We start from the raw sequence: 26232 nt of genomic DNA, 5'->3' as shown, positions 1-26232 counted from the left end.
TCCAACATATCTGAAAGATACTAGATTGAGGAAACCTAGGTTAGATTAGATTGGAATCATGTATCACATTTTATCATAATCCATCCAGTCATGACTTATAGGGATGCTGAATTCAGGCACTGATGACAGAAATTAATCTAATCCAGTCATTCCAAACATGGGTTTCTGGGTGTTGGACTAAAATATCTGTCATCGTCCATAGAATGTGATCATCATCCAGCTTAGTAGGTGGTCAAAGCATCTGAGATTTTCAAAATACATCCTTATACTTCAATGTCATTTGCAGTTCTGAGTAATGATTTATTTTGGCAAAGTCACAGTATCACAGTCATGGATTTATTATTGTTTCAACTCTATTCAAGGGCAATTGCAAGGATAATTATCCGTGCATTCTCAGTATATATTTTCCAGAAAAATGGAATTTGGGAGCAAAAAAATAATAATAATCTGGTAACTGTAAGTCATGCTTATTTGAACATGGACATCTTGCTATAACATGGAAAAATAGAAATTGTTCTTTTGAATATCTGTTGAAATATTACTTAAGTCAATCTAAAATTGATTAAAGAAAACAAGCCAACATATATCTTAAACTTGGGGACATAACTGCATCCTAGGATAAACAGAAAGCATACAGGTAGTCTTCAACTTACAAAAATTTGTTTAGTGACTATTGGAAGTTGCAATGGCACTGAAAAAAGAATGACTTATGAATGGTTTTCTCATTACGATCATTGCAGCATCTCCCCATAGTCACAAGATCAAAATTTGGGCACTTGGCAACAGGCATGTATTTATGACAGTTGCACTGTCCTGGGGTCATGTGATCACCATTTATAACTTTCCCAACGAGCAAAGTCAATGGAGGAGCCACATTTGCTTATCAACTGCACAATTCAGTTAGCAACTGCAGTGATCTGCTTAACAATGGAAATGTCCAGGCATTTTCTACCATGCTTCTCCGTGAAATAACAAAATGAGAAAATACACACATAAAAGTTATTTTTACAAATGGGATGGAAATATGGTTCTCGGCATATAGGATGCAATCCTGAGCAGTGAACTCCTGATGAAATCAGTACCTATTGTATGATTCTTACTGCAATAAAGCCAAGAGACAAAGAGTGCACAGACCACTTACAAGAGGGTGGTTAAAAAAAAGTCAGTGGTCATCACCATGAGATCAAATCTCTATCCCTTTTTGTATGTGTTGTATCTACTGAAGAAAGAGGGCCAATGTGCAAACTACTGGTGAACAAAAGAAGGGCACTTCCGCATTAAGGCTTTATCACATTTTGAAACTCCTTGTGGTATCATATGAATATAAGGACTGAATTTGGGAAAGGAGCAGCTCAGTGGCAGTTTGTTTAAAGCTGGTTAAAGTTGGTGTATTGCTTGCCACATTATGTCTCAGTGGAGCTAGCGGGTGCTTTGCTTTTTCATTGACCAGAACTCTGATGTTACCCCTAGGTTCTAGACTGCAGGCAACTCTTCTGTTAGAGCTACAGCATCTTGTTCCTCTCTCCTTCTTTCTCTCCATTCCAACCACTGAGAGAGAACCATCTGGTTATAAAATGCCAAATACTGGTCTTTTACCATTGTGCTATAAGAGCTAGCTATTAATACTTGTAGCCAAACAAATGCATGTACTGAAAGCATGATGAGAAAGAGGGCATCAACAATTTATTTTATTTCGTTTATTCGTGGAGTGGAAGAGAGAGGGAATATTGTTGTTCTGGGCTCTGGAGTAGCTTGCAGCAGAACACTGGCTAAACTCTGCATTCTCCTTTGATCAGATGGAGGCATGCGCTGTCTGGCTAATGATGTTCCGTGCATGTTCTCAGTATTTTGAACTCAGTAGTGGTGAACATGTCTTCAGGACAGTTTTGAATTGTATCAGAACATTTGCATAGTAGGAGCAACATTAGTATGGAAATGGCCTCAAAAGGAAGGTCCAACAGATGTGGGATATGGGCAAGAATTATCCAATGAATAGGGGAGGGACGCCATCTAAAGAAATTTCAGTGTGCTATAAGAAAATAATGAGTGGTGGTGGCATTGTAAACCACATTTTCTAATGTTTATGATTACATCTGTCTTTATTTCACGATTCTTTGGTCTTTAAAAGCCCCCTTTATTTATAAATACCATTTTCTTTCTGTTTTATTGCAAAAACTACTAGCATACTCCTTCCTTCTTAAAATACAAATACTCCCATAGATTTCTGTAGGTATAAACCTTTTAATGGCCCACAAACCTCATGTATAAATATCTTATTTTAATCATAGGCTGCCCTGAAAAATGTTAATATTATATGCAGTTCTAGTGGTACATAACATAACCAGCAGAGTTAATCATGCCTTGTAAGCAAGATTACTCATTCAGATGCCTCCCTGAAAGCAATAACAGAAAAGTCTTTTAATATATGTAAATGTCTATATTCAAGCAACAACAGTAACAAAAGAAGAGATCAAATTGTGCTTACATTATATATTTTCATTTGTGTTAGAAGCATCGTAAATACAGTACTGTATTACTATAGCACTATAATATAATACTGTATTACTATAAATATTGTAACATTGTGCATTTTAGACAACACAAGAGAAAATATTTATAATAACACTTCCTTATACATTTATAGCCCAGAATTATTAATCTGCCCTGAATTCCTCACTGATACCATTTTTTTATTTTTGAAAAATGATAAAAAAGGCAATACTAGGATATAGAATATATTTCAAAATCTTATGCTTCTACAAAATCTCTTTTTTTCTTCTTCTTGTGTTTCCCTTGTAACATTTTTAACCTCAGCCTAGAAAAATTCACCAAGTTGAAACTGATAGGAAAGCAAAGATTATTCTCATATTGTTCTACTTTACCAGTCTGAGACTACTCCCCTATAACTCCTAAAGGATAATTAGTGAAAAAGATTGATTGCAGAAGCCTTATTATACTTGCAAGCGAAATGTTGGGGCCTTCAGCCATACATTTACATTGTTCTAAGCTGCATTAATGTTCATCCCTATTTGACTGAGAAGAGTTCAGGCAGGAGTTAAGAGAGACATATGTGCTCTGAGAGCTCTGTCAAAAATTAAAGATCTTTAACAGAACTTGTAAAAAGCTTATCGTCTATTTATTTGTACCCAGGCATATGTTAACCTAGTGCTAAACTGAATTTAACTTACAAAGAGACAGGCAGTCACTGCAAAATTTCCTCCAGAGTGTGTTCTATCACTGGGGCTTCAGTCAACTGCAGACTCAGGGAATTCTGACCGTGATCGCTCACTGTGGCAGATCGGCTGACTTCCCACAGGGTGTGTTTGACCAACTCTGAGAATGTCACACTAAAGGAGGATGAGAGCTTCTTACTGAGAAGGACATAAAGGATAGGGTTCAGGCTACTATTGATGAAGGCAAAGCCAATAGAAAGAGGTATGGCACTTTCAAGCAAATCATGCAAAGAGGTATTATGATGAGCTGACAGTTCCAGAATGGTAAATATTTGATACGGGGTCCAGCAAATAAAAAAAACCACCACCACCACAAGAATAGTCCAGAAGAGCCTGCTGGAGGTTAGTACTGTAATTTTTTTAACCTGGCTGACTAGAAAGGAATAACAAACAATCATAGTTAAGAGTGGAAAGAGATAGCCACAAATGAACTTTATCCATGTAAGTGTGTGATGTCTGAATACAATAACATCAAAGTCATGGTGAAAGTTGTAATAGCATATGGTGACATTTTGGGGGGATATGAATGTGTCTTTGAAATACAGTGCTGGGCTTCCAAGAACTGTAGCCAAAATCCAAATGAGCAGAATCAGGATACAGGCATTCCTGAGTGTCCGATGCTTATAAGAGAAGGCAGGGTGGATCAGATGGACATAACGATCAAGGCTGATTGCTGTCAGGAAGAAAACACTGGCAAACATGTTGAGCAAGGTCATAAAAGCATTTGCTTTGCACAACCATTTCCCAAAAGGCCAGTGGAAGCCCATGATGACATATGTAATATATAGGGGCAGGAACAAAACAAATATTAAGTCTGCAATTGCCAAGTTGAGGAACCAGATGGATGTAACTGTCTTATTCCATTTGAAGCCCATGATCCAAATAACTATTGCATTGCCAGGTACTCCTAAGAGAAAAGCCACCATCTGTAGCACAAGAGAAGTGATTTGTGTATGACTGAGGTAGGCCTGGGCTGGCTCATCTTCCTCATAATCTTCGAAGTATTCAGTAAAGTTATCTTGGTACAGGAAGTCAGTTGATGACATGACCACACTCTGTCTCCTGCGAACTTGGATCTGGGGCAAAAAGGGATAGAGCAGGTAGTTACAAATATAACAGTGGTATTTTCAAGCAACGTACTGGTATCCATAGGCTCCCAAATGCTGCTCAATTATTCAACTTTGTATGGCAGTTTTCAAATATTGATCTGCATGGTAGATGGACTCTTATTTAAAAGATATGGGAATGCACAGTATCAGAAAACAGCAAGGTATCATTGCACCAATTGTACCCAACATAACAATACAGGGCATAGTTTATTTAGACCACCTCATGCTCATGACTGTATTTAGTGTTTTGTCCAAGGACAATGATGATTACTCGTACCTTGGAAGTGTGAGTCCAATTAAAGAAAGAGCCTACAGTTTTATGCCAATGGCTTCTGCTTATGATTTGAATACTTCTTATCATATTTATTACTATCATTGTATATATTTCCCAGAAACACTTTGTTTTGCATCTTCTTGACACTTCTATAAATGGATGTTATAGTCCACTGTATCTGGGGGAAAAATGAAATGAAAAAACAGGCTGGGAATAGCTGCCACAGAATCTGCCTACCTTTCAGTGCTTTTTCCCTAAGGCTCTCTGTGATGTTGACGGGGTTCACACATCCACTAAATCAGTCATAATGTACTTTATTTGGTCTGACATAACATGATATGTGAATGCAGCTTGTAGTTTCTATTTCTTGATCTGTGGGTTGGTGTGAGATATGAATTCAGCCACTTCTGAGAGATTCGCAAAATATGATTAAGCAAAATACAGTTCTGCGTGTGAAAGTCCATCCTTTCTGTAAAATATGTAGTGTTGTGGTTAAGACATTAGGGTAGAAACTAGGAAAGTCTGAGTTCTAGTCCCACCTTGGGCACAAAGCCAGCTGGATTACCTTGGGCCAGTTATTCTCTCTCAGCCCTAGAAAGGAAGCAATGACAAAGGACTTCTGAAATCCAAGAAAACTGCAGGGACTTGTTCAGGAGTCAAAAAGTCAAAGTCACAAAAAAATGCATATGGAAAAGCAGAACTACACTATTGAAACTCCCTGCACTAAAAATGGCAAATCGGAAAAACACAGCACCTCTCAAGAGGTGGGAAGCTTGGCTGCCTATTGCTTGTCAAAAGTGTTCAAGTCAGTACCTACAGGGTACTATCCTACAAAACCTTACAAGAGAATTCAAAAGTGGTAAAGCATGAAAAACAATGAAATGGTCAGAAAGCAACATAGTTTAAAATAGAAATTCTTTACCATCTGTAAAAATAAAACAATAAATTAAGAAGAGTTGCTTCTTTAGAATATATTACTTGCTGCAATACTTTCCCCTCCACAGAACACTTCTGAAAAAAAGTCAGATAGAAAAATGCTATGAAATGCTAATGGTTGATACTCTATGAACACCATGTCATTAAAACATAAGTTAACTCTTTACAATCTCTTTTTTAAAGGCCATAACCAAATATCACCCTTTCTATACTTCTATGCTTTTCAGGGAAAATAACATTCATTTATTTACTCCCTCTGCAAACTATGCCTCATCTCCTAATCCCTTTTATTCTGATGTATAGCAGTTATGGCCACCTTTACCCAAACAATTTGGTATGCATTTTGACACAGTATGTATGTTTTTAATTGCAAGCCCACAGCATGGAAGAAACAGTTTTCTTAATTTTAAAATCACAGGGCATATGTGAAAACAAAACACACTTTCCATATAAGTACAACCATAACATAAAAGGGAGCTACAGCTTTGTTCATTTTAACACAGTAGCTCCCATCCCTAAAATAATTTGTATACAATGGAAGTTTCTGTTTTTAAATTGTAAGGATCCTCTTCTACTTGTTTAGGTACAACTTTATGCAAACTATCTGGGAAAAACCCTATTCAATTCAGTGATGAAGCTTAAGATCAGTTTTTGAGATGTCATGGATCCCACTGAAAGCATTTAGAGTCATACTACTGAAAATTTCCATATGCCACTCAACCTCATTAAGTTTAATTAACTTCATTGCTAAATAATCAAAACATGCAATGCAGATGTACTTAGAACAGCATGTGCAAGAACAGCTTGCTGAATTGAGAGGAACACTTTGGGGGGCAATTTTGTAAATTATGTTAAAAACATCAATAATAAAACCAGCTTGACATACTTTCATTTTATTCACAGTGGCAAGATTTTAGATATTACTTACAGTACATTGGTCAGTATTATGAATATAGCCTGGCGATAAATGATCCCCACATAGGAGAAACATGTTTTTAGCATATTTGCTATTCAACTCAGATGGTTAAATCATCTGACTTGATTCTGACTTTTAATGCACTGAGAAAAAGTCAAGTCAAATGAATAAATACATTTAACTTTTTTTCTCCCCTTTCTCCTTTTTAACAAATATGCCACAAACAGAATAGTAGGTGATTTTTTAAAAATCAGTGGCTGCCTTTAGGCTGGGCAGAATGCGTTACTGTGTGACTGAACATATAGGAAGGTAGAAAACATAATAAATTAGAATAGCTTCGCCTTTATTACACCAAGTATAAGTTGATCTGGAAAACTGCTTTTGAAGACTTTCAAAATTCTGTCAATTTACCTACCAGCAATTAAAAACATTCCAGAATACCACAGTGCCACAGTGCCAATATTAACTTCAGCTGCAAGCAAAACTTAATTTGAGAAATAGGGTTATCTTTTAAAATGTTCTCTCTTTAATTCATGGAACAGACATTTTTTCTGTAGTGGGGGTGGGGTGAGCTGAAGAGACAGCACTGGGAGATGCCTGGGGAGGAGTCAGTGAGAGGGCAGAGAGGGGTTGGGGCTCGGCTAAGGCCAAGGTGGTGGTGGGGGGATAAGCCTGAGGGAGAAGGTGATAGGGAGGAATGGGAGAGGTTTCTGTGGGGTAAGCCTGAGGAAGAGAAGTGGATAGAAGAGGTTTCTGTGGGGCAAGCCTTGGAGGAGGAGGAGGAGGAGGAGGAGGAGGAGGAGGAGGAGGAGGAGGAGGAAGAAGAAAAAACTGATCAGCCACCTGAATACTTTCTCTGCACGTGACCTGCCTGCTGAGAGAGGCTGGCCACCATCTCATCACATGTCCCAGCCAAGCAGAGGTGCCTAAGTGAGGGACCAATGTGAACTGGCAGCCATACCAAGAGGGCCAGGAGAACCCAGACTACAGTGGCCCTTTAGGGGGTAGTGCTACATTTCCATAGCAATAAACTTACAGGTTTTGTAAATTTGCACAAAAGCAATGCACAAAATAGCCAGGTTGATGTCGATAACACCACTAATCTCCTTTTCCCCAGAACAGGCTTGCCCGGGCACACAGATACGTACAAAACAGGTGAGTTTTTAATAATTTTAAGCGCAAGTAGCACTTTTCTGGTCCATAGGGGGGAAAGGTGCCTTCCTGAAGCAAAAAGAACAAGCAAGACTGACAACCGAATTCCAAACTACTGCAAATCCTCCATCAGTACCACTGAGAAAGTGAGCAAGAGCAAAGGAAAAAGCACACTTGCCAGCTTAGAAGAGAAAAGTGAGGCAGTTCTTGCCTTTATTTAAGTGAAAATGCAGCATCTTAATGAACAAAAATTTCTGAAGATTGTGCTGATCCTGTCTTTGGCTTAACACAGAAATCCAAAATCTCACCAGCAGTGCAACTATGATTTTTTAGTCAAGATTATTTGCATATGATCCCGTTTCATTTCTGTGACCCTCCAAGAACATAAAATGGCTGTGCTTTTGGAAAGCGTGTTCTTGAACATCTCCTCAGTTATACAGATGGAATTAATACAAAATTTATATATAATATACCAGTGCAATCATCTGTGAATCTAGCTTACCTAGCAGGATAGACCCTAAATGCATTACTCTACTATTGTTATCATTCCAAGCTAGCAAGGTCATAGCCAGTGGTGGGATTCAAATATGTGAACAACCGGTTCTCTGTGTGGATGCTGCTTCCGAAAGTCCATTCTGGGCCTGGGCAACAAAAAATTAGCTTCCGGTTCTGCCGAAGTGGTGCGAACTGGCTGAATCCCACCACTGCCTATAGTCATATTGGTGGGATAAATGGGAGTTCAACATATTTAAAGACACCCAAGGATGTCAAAGGCCAACTTTCCCCATTCATCTCCAGTCTTTCTTTCTTTCTTTCTTTCTTTCATCTGTTCCCCTCAGTATTGGCTTCAAGCTTGTATTATCTGCATCTTCTAAACAAATGGAAGATTAAACTTTTTTCTTTCAAATGTTAGCATTAAATTAAAAAATGTTATTTAGCAGAGAGCGGGTATATGGCTTTGTGGTAAAGATAACTTTTGAAAATATTTTCAAAATGTGACATTTTGTCCAGGATACAAGATATATCATGTAATTCTTCCCAAGAGGATGAATTATGCTCAAAACACCAGCACCACCCATATGAGTCATGAAAAAAATTGTAAAAATGAACAAGTCATTTAAACAGCTGCAGTTGGAAACAGTTTTGGGGTCAGAATGAATAAATGTTATTTTCAGTGAAAATAAAGTCAACTGGTCACTTTCAGTAAAAAAAAATACTTGCTTTTCTTAACAAGGAACTCGGTCTTGTTGTCATTTTGTCTATATCTTCAATGTTTTAGCCCCAAGGCATTTGGGGTCACAATCGTACATATATAAATGTATGTATACAAACACAAATATGCACATTATTTTCTCATTTGGTTTCCCTGTATTTTCCTACACATTTCCAAATATCTGATATTTGAGAAGAGCATTTCCATTAGGCACAATCTTATAGATATAAAGCACCATCCTAGGCAGCTGGAGTGCATCCAAATTTTGGATAATGCAAACTGATATGTTTTCTAATGCTGAAGCAAAATTTGGTTCAGGGCTTTTTTGTATTTTAATTTATTTTTCTTTTTAAATTATGTTAATAGTTTAACAAATCATTGCAGACTGGAATATAGAAAATTCTTTCCTCTGTTATTGGATGTATGTATGTATGGACTGACTGATACTTTCTCACATTCCTAAACTGCAAGATAAACTGTCTTTGCTCTTCAGGTCAGGCTAGGATAGGACTGTGTTTGTCTTAACAAGATGTCTGTAGTTTTATCTTCCAATAAGATAGAGAACACTTTAGTGTTGATTGACATCTGGTTTGTCTCTTTGTGGACTCTAAATAACCTTATTACCTTTTTCCTCATTAACATCCTAAATTTTATGCTCACAGGTTCTTTAGCGTTCATTTAAATGAACATGTGTTTAACTTCATGAAACTGATTTTCTATGCAAGGGGGAGAATGCCTTTGTCTTATCCAATCAACTTTTCTTTTTTAATTTCCCTTGATGCCTTAACTATAAAAGAAAATATAAGTTGGATTTTGAGGTTCCCTCTTTGGAAAGGACCCCTTTTATTAGAACATTCTGAATAAATCATAATTAAATGATCTTCTGCCTCGGTTTGCTTCATTGAGGTCTGCGTGTATTGGGGCACGAACCTAATGTATGAGGAACACCACAGTAAATAAACCATCTATATTTCTTTTGAGTATTAAGCAGAGGATCACTTTTAATGGAGGACAATTCATTGTGGTGTTGCTTTTTTGTCCTGGTAAAGTAAGTCTGTGTTTATTCATTGGGCTAAATTATAATTTTTTTATTTACTGTATATTTTAAAAATTGCTAGTGGGATATATGAGCCCTTTATCAGAAATCTACTGATTTAGATTAAACGAATTCTAGCTATAATCCCTAAAGTATTGATATATTCTAGTCACAACTGGCAATCAATTTAAAAGTTAGAAGAAATTCAAGAACTGGCAAACCTTCAAAAATAGCAAGATACTCTCCTGCTTGAAAATTGAGTACTAAAGTAATTGTGTTTGACAAGGAGTACAGAGGGTATGATTGCAAGTCAAATATAAATGGTGACACACTCAGTATGTATCTAGAATGTTCATTAAAGATGGGAAAATGGATAGAGAAAACCTATGAGGGATATATGTAGGAAAGAATGGAAAAGGCAGTGCATAAGGGAGTGTGTCTCCTCACTTTGTTAAAAGGAAGCAAGAGTGGAGAACTTAAAAATTAATTGGGTGTACTTAGAATAGGTTACTGAAAATTGTTTGGGGGTAAAATTATTTAATTTATTTAATTATTTAAATTATTTTAAATTATTTAAATTATTTAAATTATTATTTAAATTGTTTAAAAGAAACAGACCAAATAAAAGAGGAGGTGAAGTTGTTCTCTATATAAGAAATAACTACATCTCTACAAAAATAGAGCACAACAATGATGAAAACTGTCTTGAATGCATTTGGGTCAATATAAAAGGGGGATAGAATCAAGATCACGTGAAGTGTTAATACCACTTTACAATGCCTTGGTAAGGCCACACTTGGAATATTACATCCAGTTTTGGTCACCACAATGTAAAAAAGATGTTGAGTCTCTAGAAAGAGTACATAGAAGAGCAACAAAGATGATTAGGGGACTGGAGGCTAAAACATGACAGTTAGAACAATTAATCAGTAGACCAACCTGCCTCCAGAAGCGGTGAATGCTCCAACACTGGAAGTTTTTAAGAAGAGACTAGACAGCCATTTGTCTGAAATGGTATAGGGTTTCCTGCCTGAGCAGGGGGTTGGACTAGATGACCTCCAAGGTCCCTTCCAACTATTATTATTACTATTATTATTATTATTATTATTATTATTATTATTATTATTATTATTATTATTATTATTATTATTATTATTATGAGATAGGTCAAGAATGAATGAATGAATATTAAATGAATGTGAACTGAATATCAAAGTAAATGAGAGAGATGAGAAAAATACATTTAGATGGTTTGGTCATGCAGACAGAATGAAAACTGAATTGTAGAACAAATATATAAAGGAAGAACAAATGCATTGAAAAAGAAGAGTGAGAAAATTATGGTTGCACAGAACTGAAATCTTTAAAAAGATAGGTGAAAAGATAAGGATAAAATAGCAATATAGAAATAGCTGTGTGAATAGGGAGAAAGCAAAATGATTAACAAGAGTAGAAAGGTATATATGGAGAGATAAAGTGAATCATGTTGGTATAAATTAGATTTAGCTATATTTCCTTTTTTATTTTATATATTAATGTCTTTGTCTTACTATTTCTTACTTATTTTCTGTGCTTTGCATAAAGTTGGTCATCCTGAAAGAGAATAGTGTGATGGGTATGTATGTATGATGCTAAACCTAATCTAACATAACCCTTATTCTGGTTCTTTGTCATGAGAATAACATGGATGAAAAGAAGATAAATTCTATAGTAATGACCAAAAAATGAAAGCAATAACTAGTTGGCTCATAAAGCACTGTTGCTAAGAATAGTGAAAGACAAAGCTTGAAGCAAAATAGGGAATTTATAAATTTAAATTAAATATTGTAAAATGTTAGTAGGGGATTTATATCCTAGTAAAGGATATAAAAAAGATATTGAGACTCTGGAAAAGAGTGCAGAGAAGAGCAACAAGAATGATTAAGGGTTGGAGGCTAAAATATAGAAAAAACAGTTACAGAAATTGTGTATGTCTAGTCTAATGAAAAGAAGAACTGGGGAAGACATAATAGCAGTGTTACAATATTTGAGGGGCTCCTACAAAAAATAAGGGGATCAAACTATTTTCCAAAGCACCAAAAGGCAAGACAAGAAACAATGGATGGAAACTAACCAAGTAGAGAAACAACCGAGGTCCTAGAACTAAAGAGAAATTTCCTAACAGTGGGAGCAATTAACCAATGGAACAGCTTGCCTTCAGAAGTTGTAGGTGCTCCATCATTGAAGGCTTTTAAGAAAAGACTGGACAACCATTTGTCTGAAATGGTATGAGTTGGACTAGAACAGGGGTCCCCAACCCCTGGTCCGTAGACTGCCACCAGGCCGTGGTGTGCCAGAAACCGGGCTGTGCAAATAAGCAACGCCCCATCCGTGGGATGCAGGCAACACATGAAACCATGCCCCCTCCAGTCTGTGAAAAAACTTCTCTCCATGGAACCGATCCCTGGTGCCCAAAAGGTTGGGGGCTGCTGGACTAGAAGACCTCTAAGGACACTTCCAACTCTATTATTCTATGTTCTATTCCCTCTCCCATAGGACATCTGTGCTTCACAATAAATAATAAAGGATAATCAGGCAAAGGATACTTTGTTAGTGCAGCTTCTTGCAAGGACATTTTTGTTATTGTTAATGATTCCTCTCCCAATTATAGAACATTCAAGCAGGGAATCAGCTACAAATCAAAATGCAAGGATGTTGATAATGACACAACTTCTCTTTTAAATCATATTCCAAATGCTTTTCAGTCTTCAAAACATCCAGAGATTTTAAATTGAGAGACAAGGTTATTCTATGTTGTATAACTTGCCATGTTTATTTTTATTTATTTTTGCCATGTTTATTTTTATTTTTCTGACCCTTATAGCTTCTCTGCTTTATTATTTCCTCTGTAGCTCACTAACTGTGATAGCAAGTTAATCTGGGAATGAGAAAGAAAGTTCTGATCTCCTGGCTCATTGCAATGTTAAGATAAATGTCACCTATTTAGATTCCATAGAAGAATGCTAATGAGGGTGGGGTAAAATAAACCATATTATTTCAGACAACGGGTATTTGTCAGTTGTCTGGTATTTCAAACAACACCAGCTCGTTGTCTCTTGTTCTGGCTTTCTATTTTCAAGAATACTTTAAAACAAGAAAGCACTTGCCCCCTACCCCCCCATTCTGAAATCACAGAAAATCAACAAGTGTAGTACTTCATCTGGGGAAATGTGAAAAGCAGTGCTTCTCAAAACTCAAAGCTGTTGAAGCGTCTTCATTTGAAAGAAAAGGCTTTGTCTGAGATCACAAAGTTTAAAACAAACAAAAGCATACAAAGAAACTGAGATATGGGGGGGAGGGAGACGGACACTTACCTCTTTAATTCTGCTGGATGGTAAAGGCACCTGAAAATCCCCCTAAAATAAAATAGAATTCATTAGATCATGTTCTCCCAGTTACTTCTTTCTTCTTTCACTGTGTTCAGATTCCATTTTAGCAACAGGAAAGGTGGAAGCACTTCCTCAATAAAATGAGAAATTGCTTTATATTTTGCACTGTTTATTCCACAGCAAGAAAATCCTACCCAAATGAATCATTCCGTCTCTTGGTATTCATATAGAGATAAATTCTCTTTCTCTCTCTCTCTCTGTCACACACACACACACACACAGAGAGAGAGAGAGAGAGAGAGAGAGAGAGAGAGAGAGAGAGAGAGAGAGAGAGAGAGAGAGAGAAATCAATGTATCACCCTTAACTCTTTACAAAGGGAGCAGGAACCATCTTCTACTCAATCCTACTAAGATCAAATGACCGTGGTTATTTGGGCCATCCAGATCTGGGAATACTTCATGGAGAAGTGTGATCTTTGGATGGGATCATGCTTCTCCATTCAAAGGTTGTATACAACTTGGGGGTTTTCCTGGACTCAAAACTCTTGCTTAACTTGGCAAGGAAGGCCTTTGCCCAGCTTGATCTGCTTGCCAGTTACATCCTTTTCTAGATTGTAAGATGCTCAGACAGTCACACATGCCCTAGTCAATTCATGGCTTGATTATTGCAATGAGCTCTATACAGGCTTCTTGAAGATCACCCAAAAACTTCCACTGGTCCAGGATGCAGTGCCTGGGCAATAGTGGACATGCCTCATTATGCCCATGTAACATCTCTGCTTCTCAAATTGAACTGGTTGCCAGTTGCTTCCAGCTGCAGTTCAAGGTGATGGTTGTTATCTATAAAACCCTATGTGGCATAGGGCCTGCTTATTTGAAGGACTGATTGTCTCCCATAGTATTTGCCTGGCCAATTTGATCTTGCAGAGTTGGTATATTGCAAGTCCCTTCAATTAACAATGTCATATATTGGGACTCCAGAAATAAGTAAGTATGGCTTCTCTACAAATAGGATGATAGTCATTCTGAGGCTGTTTTAATGGCATTTGGACCTGGTGACTTAAAAAAGAATCCTGGATTTTAAAACCTCTATATTGTAAATTGCCTGGTAATTATTTTGTATAAAGATATAATAAAGTGGATAATAAATAGTAAAAGAGTTAAGCTTCCTTCTTTTTGGGAGGAGTTCACTCAGTGAACTGTATTAAAATGTTCTCTGACTACTTGAGTTTTCTTGACTATCTAGGGCAGTGGTGGCGAATCTATGGCACGGGTACCAGAGGCGGCACTCGGAACCCTTTCTGTGGGCACACGTGCCATTGCCCCAGCCTTGCCTCCCCCCGTGACCCCCCTCACCAGCAGCCTTTCTGGAGAAGAGTTGCCCCCGAGCGTGGCCCACGTGGAGCAGTGCAGCCAAGGACACGGCAGCGAGGCAGCGTAGACAAGACTCTGCCTCATGTCCCATCGCGCACAGTTGATGCTGCGGGGCGCAGGCAGAGGGCGTGGCTGCCATGGTGCTGCTGGGCGATCTGCGGCGGGCCCTGGAGATGGTGAGTGGCCCTGTGGACAGGCGGGGTGGGGCGGGGCAGAGGGTGGAGCAGGGGCGGGGCCAGTTTTTGGGCACTTGGTCTCTAAAAGGTTCGCCATCACTGATCTAGGGCAATCACAGGTCATCAATAAACTCCACCAAAACTGTCTCAGTATTAAATCCCAGCCCAAAACCAGACTGAAATGGATCTACAGTAGATTATGTGAACAATGGCTTATGTTGATTGGACTCTGCATCAACTTTCTCTTTAAATCACAGAATCTGAACTGTAGAATAAATTATATGTTAATACTATATGAAAACTAAAACATTCAGGAGTTTGTTAGCAGAAAGGGACACCTTTAAAAAGTAGATGTATTCACACTACGTTTTATTAAGCAAAATTCTGTTTTTTTTAAAAAAAAATTGTATAAATATGGTCCATAAGTAATTTAATTCAGTAGAACTCTGCTCAAATGAATGCATCAAAATATAGCCTGTATTGGCATCAACTATAGCCTGCACTCTCAGAGAGTCTACCACATGTAGTGTCTTTTGGAAATAAAAACAAAAGGTTACATGCAAAAGAACTTCCATATGCTTGCCTATGCTGAATTTCAAAGAAGCCCAGTTTCAAACAGGTTTCATCAAAGTTCAGCACTGAGAAATAATTATGTATTTTCTGCTGTAGATGCAACACTTAACAATCAGGGATATTCTTCATAAATTTCCTACAAACGCACAATTTATATATTTTGCTTCTGAAATGGGACTCCGCTTGCATACATAAATATGTGATCTAATTGCAAAACTATCCACTAGTGCATACCCCCACCCCACCCCCACAGACTGAAAACAACCAACATAATAGTCTTGATCTCAAAACCATAAGACACAGAACATTGGTTCTACATATGATTTTTTTAATATACTGTATATATTAGCAAGCAAAGGCAAGGTGTGAAAGAGCTCATACTTTCCAAAGCAATATAAACAGGCATATATATCTTGGTGCAATTTCTGCAAATGTTGAGATTACTTTTCTCAGAGTTCTGATTGCTTTCTTTAGAATCTATGATAAAAGAGAAAACTCTCTTCTCTGTGAATATATTCCTTTCTTCATTTTCATGGTCATTTTCTTTATGTCTGTAGATATTATGCACAAAAATAATCCAATGTATAAACTACATCAGTATGCAGCTATATGTTTGATCCTTCTGAATGATTCAACACACAGACATACAACATCAACAAAAACAATGCAAACATACCTGTTTTTAGTGCTGGTATCATGCCAAGAAAAATGTTTAAAAATAAATGTGTTCCTGTTAGAGCTCTACCGACAGCAGAAGACTGGCACTTCTCAGTTCACAACATGCTACATTGCCAGAAAGAAATCTGGATAGCTTTTTCTTTTGGCAAAGCTGGCATTCGCCTGGGATTGGGCGGGTGCTGGCAAATTACACAATCCTAACAATTATGGACAAGCAAAAATAGCCTTCAAGAGGCTTGTTCAATTGATACAAAAATGTTTCCGTATCCTGTGACTAAAGTCAGACTGTACATAGAGTTTCCAATTTAATACATTCTAGTGATTCCAAAATGAATATATTTATAAGTAGACTGAAGTCTGGCTGTTGTTCTTGGGTTTAGCCTGACAGAATCCCAGAATTTGCATTCTTCTTCATGGAATACTTTGGGCCAAGTAGATTCCTAACATCATCTAAAGCCATCTTGCTGAAGCTAAGCAAGCCTGAATTTTGCCAGTATCTTGGAGGAACTCTGGCCAGGAATTCCTATGTACAACATCTTGATTTTTTTTCTGCAGAAAGGCAGTACATACTTAGTCCCTTTGAACAGCTACATTGTATGTGTCAGTTGTGCCTTTTCCTAGACCAAGAGGTTTTTCAGATAGTCACTCATACCCTAGTAATATCATAGCTCAACTACTGCAATGGTGGGTACATTATATGTTTATTGTTGGCAAGATTGACTATCTTCTTATTGTTATACGGTTGTGGGCTTTTTGCTTGAATTTCATTTTGTTTTCTTTTGATACTGTGAATCATCCAGATTTGATTGGAGTTGGTGATGTCTAAGTTGAAATAAATAAGTTGAGTATCATCTTCCCTAAACTGCTGTGCCCATTGTGTCTCTACTTCAAGCAGAATGGCAAACAGAAAAGCAAATTGAAACAAACCATAATAAAGGAAAGTTTGGAAGACTGCCACCTTCTCATCCTATTCCTACCCAGGTGCCAAGACTATGTGCTCTGCATTCATAGCTATACAGAACATCTACTTTAGTGAAATGTCTTCTTCTGGCTTTGTTTCTGTTCCCTGAATTTAATAGACTCTTTCCTACTATTGCCACAGAATGTGGGAACATATGAAAACCATAGATCTATTTGCTTTTCTGATGTCAAAACTATATATATATAAAAGCAATAGCCATATATCAAATAAAAAAAACACACAGAATTGAACATACCAAGTAGCTAAAAAACTATACAGCTAGGCCGTTTTCTGTGTTAAGGTTTAAAATGAAATCTTGAAATACTAAGCCTCATCTAATACGGTAAGCACAAAAAGTGATCTTGATCTTTAGGCAATCCATAACAAAATAAGGCAGAACAAATTTTTATCAATCTGCCTAACCACATTCTCAACAAGTTTACAATATTCCTCTTGAATAGAAGTAAGCAGAAAAAGTATTATTTTCAGTTAACTAGAGCACACATGTATATATACACAAAAACACTATAAATTAATTTTTCAAATAAAAATTACAGAAGCAATACAAGTCTTAACGTATTTGCCAATAATGAAAATATTACCTAAAATGAAATAAATGTTCAATATAATAAGGGCTGCAAAATGAGCTGGAGGAAAATTACAAAATTAAATGCTTTAAACATTTCTTTGTCATTCAAATCCTACTGTTGGCAATATGATCTATCAGCAAATTCTATTTACTGTAACATTACAATGTCTTTTTAGCTGGAGTCACAACTTCTGCAAAGTCCTAAAAGGGGTAAATGGTTGCATGATCAGTGTACCCCAAACTTGAAGCACTGAAAACAGGAGAGTGAGGGAGAGAACCAGACCCAGTTCTGGTATTTTTAAAAGGCATCATTCAGCAAAAAAAAAAATCACTTTTAAAATGTTAGTGCTATTAGTTATTTATATCTTTCCAGAAGTAAGACTGTGCATTTATAATGAAAGGAAATTAGATTTCCAAGAATAAATCCACATTGTTTCTGATTAATCAGTGAATTTTTCCGCAAAGGAAGGTCATGTCCCAGATTTTCAAAAATAACCCCTTTGCAATATATACTTTACCCTTTTTCCCCACAGCATCATGCAAATATCAATCATATCATTACCACGTAATAGCAGTGTTTTCAAACTTATATTTGTGTGTAGCATCCAAATAGCAAAAAGGCCTAATATAGCAGTTCATAAATGAAGCTATATATCAGCAAGTAGAGCATCTTTTAAAATAATGTAAACAAAAGAATACAGATTTATGGCCTCAGAAGTTGACAGTGAAAGAGATAGTAAGGAAAGAAGAATGCAAATGCATGTTCATATCTTTCAGTTGCAATCCTTTACATATTTATTCAGGAGCAAACCCAACTGACTTTGGTGAAAATTGGTTCTGAATAGAAACATCTAAGATTGCAGCTGAGATTGTTTTAATTCATGGTATCTAAAGATAGCACAATCCTAGCCAAGCTTACTCTGAAAAATGTTTTACTCTGCTCAATGTGATTTACTCCCCATCTAGAAACATCAAAAGATTATGTTTCCCCAGGGTAATACACTTACTGAGTACAGAGTCTACATTAACATACATTAAATTTAAACTTATTAAATTTAAAACCCACTTACCTAAGAGAACAGATGGCTCCTTGGTAGAAAGTTAAACCTCTTCTGCTATTTTAATTTTTTTTTTCATCATCTATAAAGGGATCACAATTCTTTGCACTTGTTGCAGGGATTATTTTAATTTCTTCCTCCCTAGCCTCTTCAGAAAAAACAGTGTTGAAGCAGTCTATATTATATTCTGAATAAAAGAAAAAGGCTGTGTGCATATCTTACAAATCATCAGTTTGGCAAACATTTGAGTGACACTATTCTTGGCTTTTATGTAACACGAATTAATTGAAACCATCTGATCAACAGAAATAATGTGGGTCACTGCGAGGTGTTTGTTCATGGCCACCACTGACTATTTTCAAGATTTATTTATTGTGTCCTATAATCTGTAGGCAATTCTGCTAAACTTTTACAAATGCAAGAACAACGCCCTCTAAGGAAATGGCATCATTTGGGATCAACATCAAATTCATGAAAGCAGCTTTTAATGTGGTTGGCTGAGATTTTGAAAAGCCTTGGGAAGTCTTCCATTATAAAATAAATCAGAAGTAAATAGCAGCTTAATCAACAGATTTTCTTCCATTTCAGCCATTTTAAATCAAGAAGTCAAATATCACTGCTGGCAATGGCAGAGCTTTTAACAAAGCATATCTCAAGCCCTAGAACTTTCTCATTTGTGACATATTACAGTCATTATAAATATGTATTTTAAAATATGTTAAATATGACACTGATGGAAGAAAGCCAACAACAACATTTCACACAAAATATCATTCAAAGAGAATTGCTCATAGAAAGTTAGGCAGACCTTGTTTTGAAGCCTGATGGATAAATGTGCACAGCTTCTGCAAAATACCACTAGGTCTTCTAAGGCCTCATTTCAAAGGAAACCAGACTCAAACTCAAATAGCACAGAAAACCTGGAAGCTTCTTACAGCTTGATTAGTGAGAGTGGCATGGCACAATTAAGTTCTCTTTAAAAGTAGAAAAAAATGTTACAGTGTATATAAACTTTACCCAAGGATGGCTGTTAAAGTTATAGATAAAGTTAGATGTTATTTTTACTTTGTTATTTTGTACAGTATATTACACCTATTTGCCACAGTTTGCATTCTTAGACATTGAAGCCATTAGGCTAATTAAGGCAATGGCCATTCAATCTTCAGATTCCCTGTCATCCAGTGGTGAAATTCAAATATGTGAACAACCGGTTCTCTGTGTGGATGCCACTTCCGGAAGTCCATTCTGGACCTGGGCAACAAAAAATTAGCTACCAGTTCTGCCGAAGTGGTGCGAACTGGCTGAATCCCACCATTGCTGTCATCCCTTTCTATGTGCTATCTAGATTTCTACCCTGAAGTGTTTTAGTCACACCTTAGTACTAGATTTGAAATATTTATAGATTTTAGAAATTTAATGATTTTATATACTATTTTAATTCAATCTTAACCATTTATATTTAGCCATTTAGCATTAAGTGTAATTTTATATAATAGTATACATCTTACAGATTTATATACTTGTATTCATAATTGATTTTGAAATTATATATCTATCAATTGATTGAGAGAGATGATAATTTTATCTTCATTTGTGCTAATGACATAAACTCTATTTATGCTTATGTCTTAAATTATTGATTTAAGGGATGGCTTTAATTTTACTACTGAATGCAAATTTGACCAAATAAATGACCAAAATAAAGAACTGGTGGACTAATCATTAGTCATTGGTTATTGTTTACAGTGAATTCCCAATTCTATGGAGTTCTGAATATGGTCATACTATATGAGACACAGAGTACCGGTATAGGGAGATCAGCTTCCCAGTAGAACTCTGGAGGACCATTTGATAGGAGCAAATTAGGTGCTCTGGTATTGCTTTGCTCTCATCAAATTATTGTTTCAACTCAAACCCCATTATCCCATCCAATTCTCCAGATGTCATACTCAATTCATTATAAAGCTAGTCCGCCCCACCCAGAGAGATTCAGGCTTCCTTGTATAGACTTTTAGCCCCCAAATTTACCCTCTACAGTTCTTGATCTGAATATTTAGAAACATGACAAGTCTATGTACACATCAAGGTTGTTTCAGGTATAGAAGTAGTCTCTACTTGCCTGCACATCACTTTAGTATCAAAAGATAATTGAATTATTTTTTAGCAGTATGACCATGTAACACTATGATTTGGAGCTCTGCTCAAGCTTCTCTCTCATAGGCACCAGTTTGCTGGCATTTTAACTCTTAGCATTAATCCACAATTAATTAATGACTTAGATTAACCTGAAGGACTTGTTTTTTTGCTTATAATTTTAAACTACCTGGCATGTAGTCTGTACATCTAAAGAAGAAAGGCTAAGCCATTTTCAGCTGAAATCCTGGCCTAAGTGCTCCAATTAACCTTCAGGGCCATGTAAAATGGAAAGTAATTTTAAAAATCTCCAACTAATGCTTTCTTCTGGGTCATAAAACACAATATAATGCCAGGCATGTTTTCACTTGGCTTCTAAAAAAAATGAAATACTAAAGCTGTGAATATTTTTTGGAACATCTGCAAGGTGTGGCTTCTGTAATAAATGATAGCTGGCAGAAAGACAGTCTACTGAGAAATGAAAAGTAAGCCATAGGGTAACATATCCTAGATTTGAGCAAGGGAGAAAAAAACAGTGGTCTAGCCAATGGTGAGAATTATACATCAGCAACATTTGGAGGCCAAATATGTTTTCCTTGCTGTTTGTTTTATTTAGTAGATGTTTGAGTGGCTTATAAATCTTATAAACCAATCAGCCAATCAGATATATACTTTAATTTCTCCAATGCATAATTTGGGATTAAAAACAAATAATCTCACAATCACATTTCATAGAATCATAGGGCTTAAAGAAACTTACAATGTGTTAAAATATGTTATATATAATATATACTGTATGTTACAAAATCTTATTGTGGATGTTTACATTTCTGTAAACGAAGGAGAGATATAAGATTGTAAATTTGGCCAATAACATTACATTGATTCCACTAAGTGAGTTTGCGTTTATCCACACCTGCAAAAATCAAATCAACACAGAATAAACCAAAAATTCAAGCCATCTGGTTGTAGAGATGAATGGAACAGGAATGAAGCTGAAAGAAGTGCTTTCCTTTTTTGGCCTTAACCTGCTTCTATGAAGACAGTTATTGCTCTGGGACTAGTTGCAAATAGATTTGTTTTTGCCTAATTGTGCTCCTTTGATCTGGACAATGGAAGGCTGAGGTGTCTCTGAGATTGTTTGTGTAACATTATTGCTTCTAGTTGTTTTAGCTGGCAATTAAGATCCAGGATGTCATTTTGGTCAAGGATCCATTATATGATAGACTTTAGACAAAATGACTTCTATCTGGTACATGCTGTTCCTTGAAAACAGGTCAGTGAAAAATAACCTATAATACTAAATACTTATCATTCCCAAGTTAGCAAATTATCATCTCCAATTCTCTTTTCCAGGGCATATCTGGCATAATCAGTGTTTTTTTTTAAAAAAATTAAGGATTATTTTGGTAAACATTATAACTTGCTTCAACTGATTTTAAAACATTAGCTGAACCAGACCACCATGCACTCATAACTTAGTAATAACTCAATGGACATAATGAAGTATATATACAGTGTATCACCCACTTGTTGCATCCAACTGGAATAATAATTACATCAGCATATAGAATGTGCCTGTATACATTTTTAAATATTTCATTTTCTGAGAAAAATGGGTTGTGCAGAAGGAACACAGAGAATATGTGAGGGAGAAGCATTTTATATGAAGCTCAATATTGGTTGTAGTTGTGGGACAGAAGCAATGACACTACACTGAAGAGACTAATTAGAAAAAGGCTTTGAGTCATGTCATACTGTCATGTGACTTTCCACTTTTAAAAAGATCTTGTTCAGATTCTCCATTTTCAACTGGCCAGTTCCAATAGTGTATTATTATGATTAGTTGCACAGTCAACCAGATGTTTAGACAGGATTTGGGATTTTTATCTACCTTTCAAGTCCTTTCCAAGCATCTGAGATAGGCAGAAGTTATTTGTTGATGTTAAAAGTGTCACAGGATGTAAGCTGCTCCAAGTAAAGCTGCCTTTTATATGGTAATTAACTGGTGCCACCTTTTCAATGCTGATGGTATTTAAGTATGTTCCAGATGTTAAGCAACTATTACTATTGGTATTACTTCTGCTTTCTTTTGCTGTAGTCCTTCTTCTATTTACAGGTCTTTGTATTTGTTATTTTCTCTAGTTCCTTCTCTTCTCTTCTATTGACTCCAGGTAGTGCAATGTCCATTATCCAGACTTTTGTGTTTTCTTATTCATAGTTATTAAGTCTAGGTGTTATGTGGCAGGTCTGCCTGTCTGTTTGAATTCTAAGCTAAAGTACTTTAGCTTCTTCATTTTCTATTACTTTGTCTATTTTGTGGTCCCACAAGTTCTTTCTTGCAGATTTTCCAATGCATCATTGTTGCTGCTTTGTCACACCATTGTTTGTAGTCAGTCCACGCAATCCTCTTGCTGCAGCTAAGTAGGTCATCCATTATTTCTTCAACTACTTTGCAGATATGATATTTGATGCTGTCTTCTCAGTTCTGGCCTTGTATGCATTTCTTCTTAAGACTTAGTTTTGTGCAGCAAGAATTAGGCCCTCTGTCTTTTTTTGCAATTTTCCTGCTCTTAGCCTTGCCAGGATTTGTTATCTCCTTTTGTGTACTGGTCAAGTAATAATTTGTCCTGCCATTTTCCTTTTCTTATTCTTCTTATTCCTTATTCTTATTATTCCCACATTTTTATATACAATTCAATGTGGCAAGCATACCATTAGGTATGTCCTATCCCAGTGATGGCGAACCTTTTAGAGACCGAGTGCCCAAACTGCAACCCAAAACCCACTTATGTATCGTCGGGTGCCGGGTGGGCGTAGCCCATTTGGTGGGTGTGACCCATTTGGTGGGTGTGGCCCAATAGGTGGGCGTGGCTTCGGTGGTAACGGCAGACTGGGTGGGACTAAAAAGTTCAAACAATTCCAACTTTGCGAGATCTTTTTTTTCCCGCGAGTTGAAATTGATTGATTGATTGAACATTTTTTCAAGGTTCGGCAGCAAAGGCCTAAAGCGAAAAGGTTTTATAAAACCCACCTGAAGGCTTAGGACTGGGGCGACGGTGTGCGTGTCCACAGAGAGGGCTCTGCGTGCCGCCTCTGGCACCTGTGCCATAGGTTCGCCACCACGGTCCTATCCTGTTGCTATTTTCTCCACAACAATAACCCTGGGGTGTGGATTGAGTTTAGAGAGAATGATTGATCCAAAGTCACCCAACAGGCTTTCAGGTCTAAGGATTATAGACCTAGATTATAGAAAGCTAGGTCTTGGCATATGTTCAAATAATGATAATTTAAGTCTGATTATTTGTGCTCACAAAATGAGAACTTCGTATCAATTTTTCTGAGCCATTTGTTTGTTTCCTTGGCTATCCATGATGTTCTCCTGAGTCTTCTCCAATGCCAACATTCAAAAGCATCAATACACTCTCTATCCTCTTTTTAAAATTCCAACTTTTATTTTCATAGAGTATTACATGATTTTCATGATTCTGATCTTTGTAGGTATAAACTTATCATGGCATGTGAATATTTTTTCCCAAGGCCTCCATTGTTTTTCTACCAGTCTGCAGCATATTTCTTGACACCTGGTTAATATACTATTGATCCTAAAAGACAGAACCTATCCACCACATCAGTATTTTAAATGTAAGTTCTAAGGCTGGCTGCTGTACCATTTGTCATCAGTTTGGTACTATTTATATTTAAACATAGTCCCATTTTTTCACTGTGCTCCTTGAATTTTATTATTTATTGCATTTTCAGGTATTAGTATCAGCATAACATTACTGATGTTTCTTCCTTCAATTTTAAAACCACACTAATCTTTTAACCTAGGTTCTCTTGATGTATATTCATCCCACAAATTGAATAAACAGTTATACAATCTTGTCTCATGTCTTTGCCAACTTCCAGCCAGTCTGTTTCAGGATGTTTCATCCAGAATGTAGCTTTCTGACCTATGTCTAAGTTTCACATGAGGATAATGAGATGTTCTGGAATTCCTATTTTTCTAAGCCTGTCCCAGTTTGACATGATTAACACAATCATGTGTTTTATATATGGTATATATAGCCTTTATATAATTAATTAAGCACACATTGATTTCTTTTTCGTATTCTTTGGCTTTCTTGTCTTGCTTTCCTTGGCCTGTTCTAAAGCCATCCCTTTCCATATAGTTTTCTAATCTGCATTGGATGATCCTAGTCATTTTATTGCTTATGTGTGAAATTAAGAATACTGTAATTTTACTCTGTTAAATTTTCTTTCTTCTGTTTTGTTATATAGATTGATCTTTTCCACTCTGTTTTGACCATTGTGTTATTCTCCACATTCGTTGGCATCATTTGGTTAGAACCTTTACTGATTCTTCTTCAGTTGCTTGCCATATTTCTATAGATATACTATCAATTCCTATAGATTTCCAACTTGGAATACCTGGAATACTGATTGCATTTCATGTTCTGGCACTAGAGCTTTTTGTAAATACGGAGTATCTTTTAAAGATGTCTTGGATATTGACATTTTTATTGTATAGAATTTCAGTATATTCAGTATAAATCTTTCCAGATGTGTTTGATCTTCTTTGTCTGGTCATCCACTACCCCTTTTATTTGTTCAAACAAGTATTTTTCTTGAATGAAGTAAAAGCTTACAAATCATAATCTAGAAGAAAAATGTTTCATATATTACTGATACCCATACCCCATCTCTGTAATTCTCTGGGAAACAAATGGCTTGTTGTCTGAATGAGGGTTATGTACGTTTTGAAAATTATTTTGAAAAAATGCTTTGAATCTTCCACAAATCCAGCAGTTCTCTCTTATTAATTACAGTAGGCATATCTACCTCTTTTTCCAAGCTAGTAGAAAAGTTTGAAAAAAAGACATAGCTGTCTAATTAGTAATATAGAATCACTTCACTTCTTTCAAATCATTTTAAATGTGCACAACTCTAGTTTGCATAAAATTGGAAGAACTTCAGTCCATCAATCATTCACATGGCTACATTAATGTGAGACGCTCTTTTGCAACTGACTGTTTGGGAACAATATGCTATTGGCTTTGATTCTCATCCGTCAACTTGAAGCAACACTTACACTCCATTTATTACACAGTTGCCAGCATCAGCACTCATAACAATACACTAGGGATCATCACAAAGTGCCAGAACTGAGGATGTGTTTAAACATTGTTTATACACCTGACAACAACTTATTCATGTCCTTAGTGACAGATAAGTGTCTGTTTTGAGCATTTCATTTAAAAGATGTTGGACTTCTGCCAATTGTAATACAAAATCATCCAAAGTATTTGCACCATGCTTAAATATTTTTTTTAGCTCAGCTGCAGATTTGGGGAGGTTAATTCCTGAAATAACTTCTATATCTTTGGCTCTTGAGTCATTATTTATGTAACATCCCAGATATCTGAGCTCTTTCTGACACAAATATTTGG

General features: G+C 36.4%; 1 protein-coding gene across 2 annotated transcripts; it reads right to left on the bottom strand.

The window, feature by feature from the left end:
- Positions 1–1714: 1714 nt before the first annotated feature.
- GPR1 (G protein-coupled receptor 1) lies at positions 1715–18778 on the bottom strand. Of its 2 annotated transcripts, none has more exons than XM_015819061.1 (3): positions 18659–18778; positions 13223–13264; positions 1715–4309 (listed from the first exon to the last, which is right to left on the bottom strand). In XM_015819061.1, the coding sequence occupies exon 3, from the start codon at positions 4277–4279 to the stop codon at positions 3203–3205; it is 1077 nt and encodes a 358-aa protein (XP_015674547.1). In that variant the 5' UTR covers positions 4280–4309; positions 13223–13264; positions 18659–18778; the 3' UTR covers positions 1715–3202. The 2 variants fall into 2 exon arrangements, with proteins under 2 accessions (XP_015674547.1, XP_015674621.1); XM_015819135.1 differs by lacking the exon at positions 18659–18778 and adding an exon at positions 16037–16073.
- Positions 18779–26232: the final 7454 nt, after the last annotated feature.

The sequence above is a fragment of the Protobothrops mucrosquamatus genome, unplaced genomic scaffold (assembly GCF_001527695.2).
Source record: "Protobothrops mucrosquamatus isolate PMUCROS unplaced genomic scaffold, P.Mucros_1.0 scaffold_9, whole genome shotgun sequence".
NCBI classification, from domain to species: Eukaryota; Metazoa; Chordata; class Lepidosauria; order Squamata; family Viperidae; genus Protobothrops; species Protobothrops mucrosquamatus.
The sequence above is the reverse complement of the archived record's forward strand: the minus strand, read 5'-3'. Positions and strand labels throughout refer to the sequence as shown.

Bases quoted from the DNA above. Each gene is read 5' to 3' on its own strand.
- GPR1 (XM_015819061.1), bottom strand. From the start codon at position 4,279: ATGTCATCAACTGACTTCCTGTACCAAGATAACTTTACTGAATACTTC.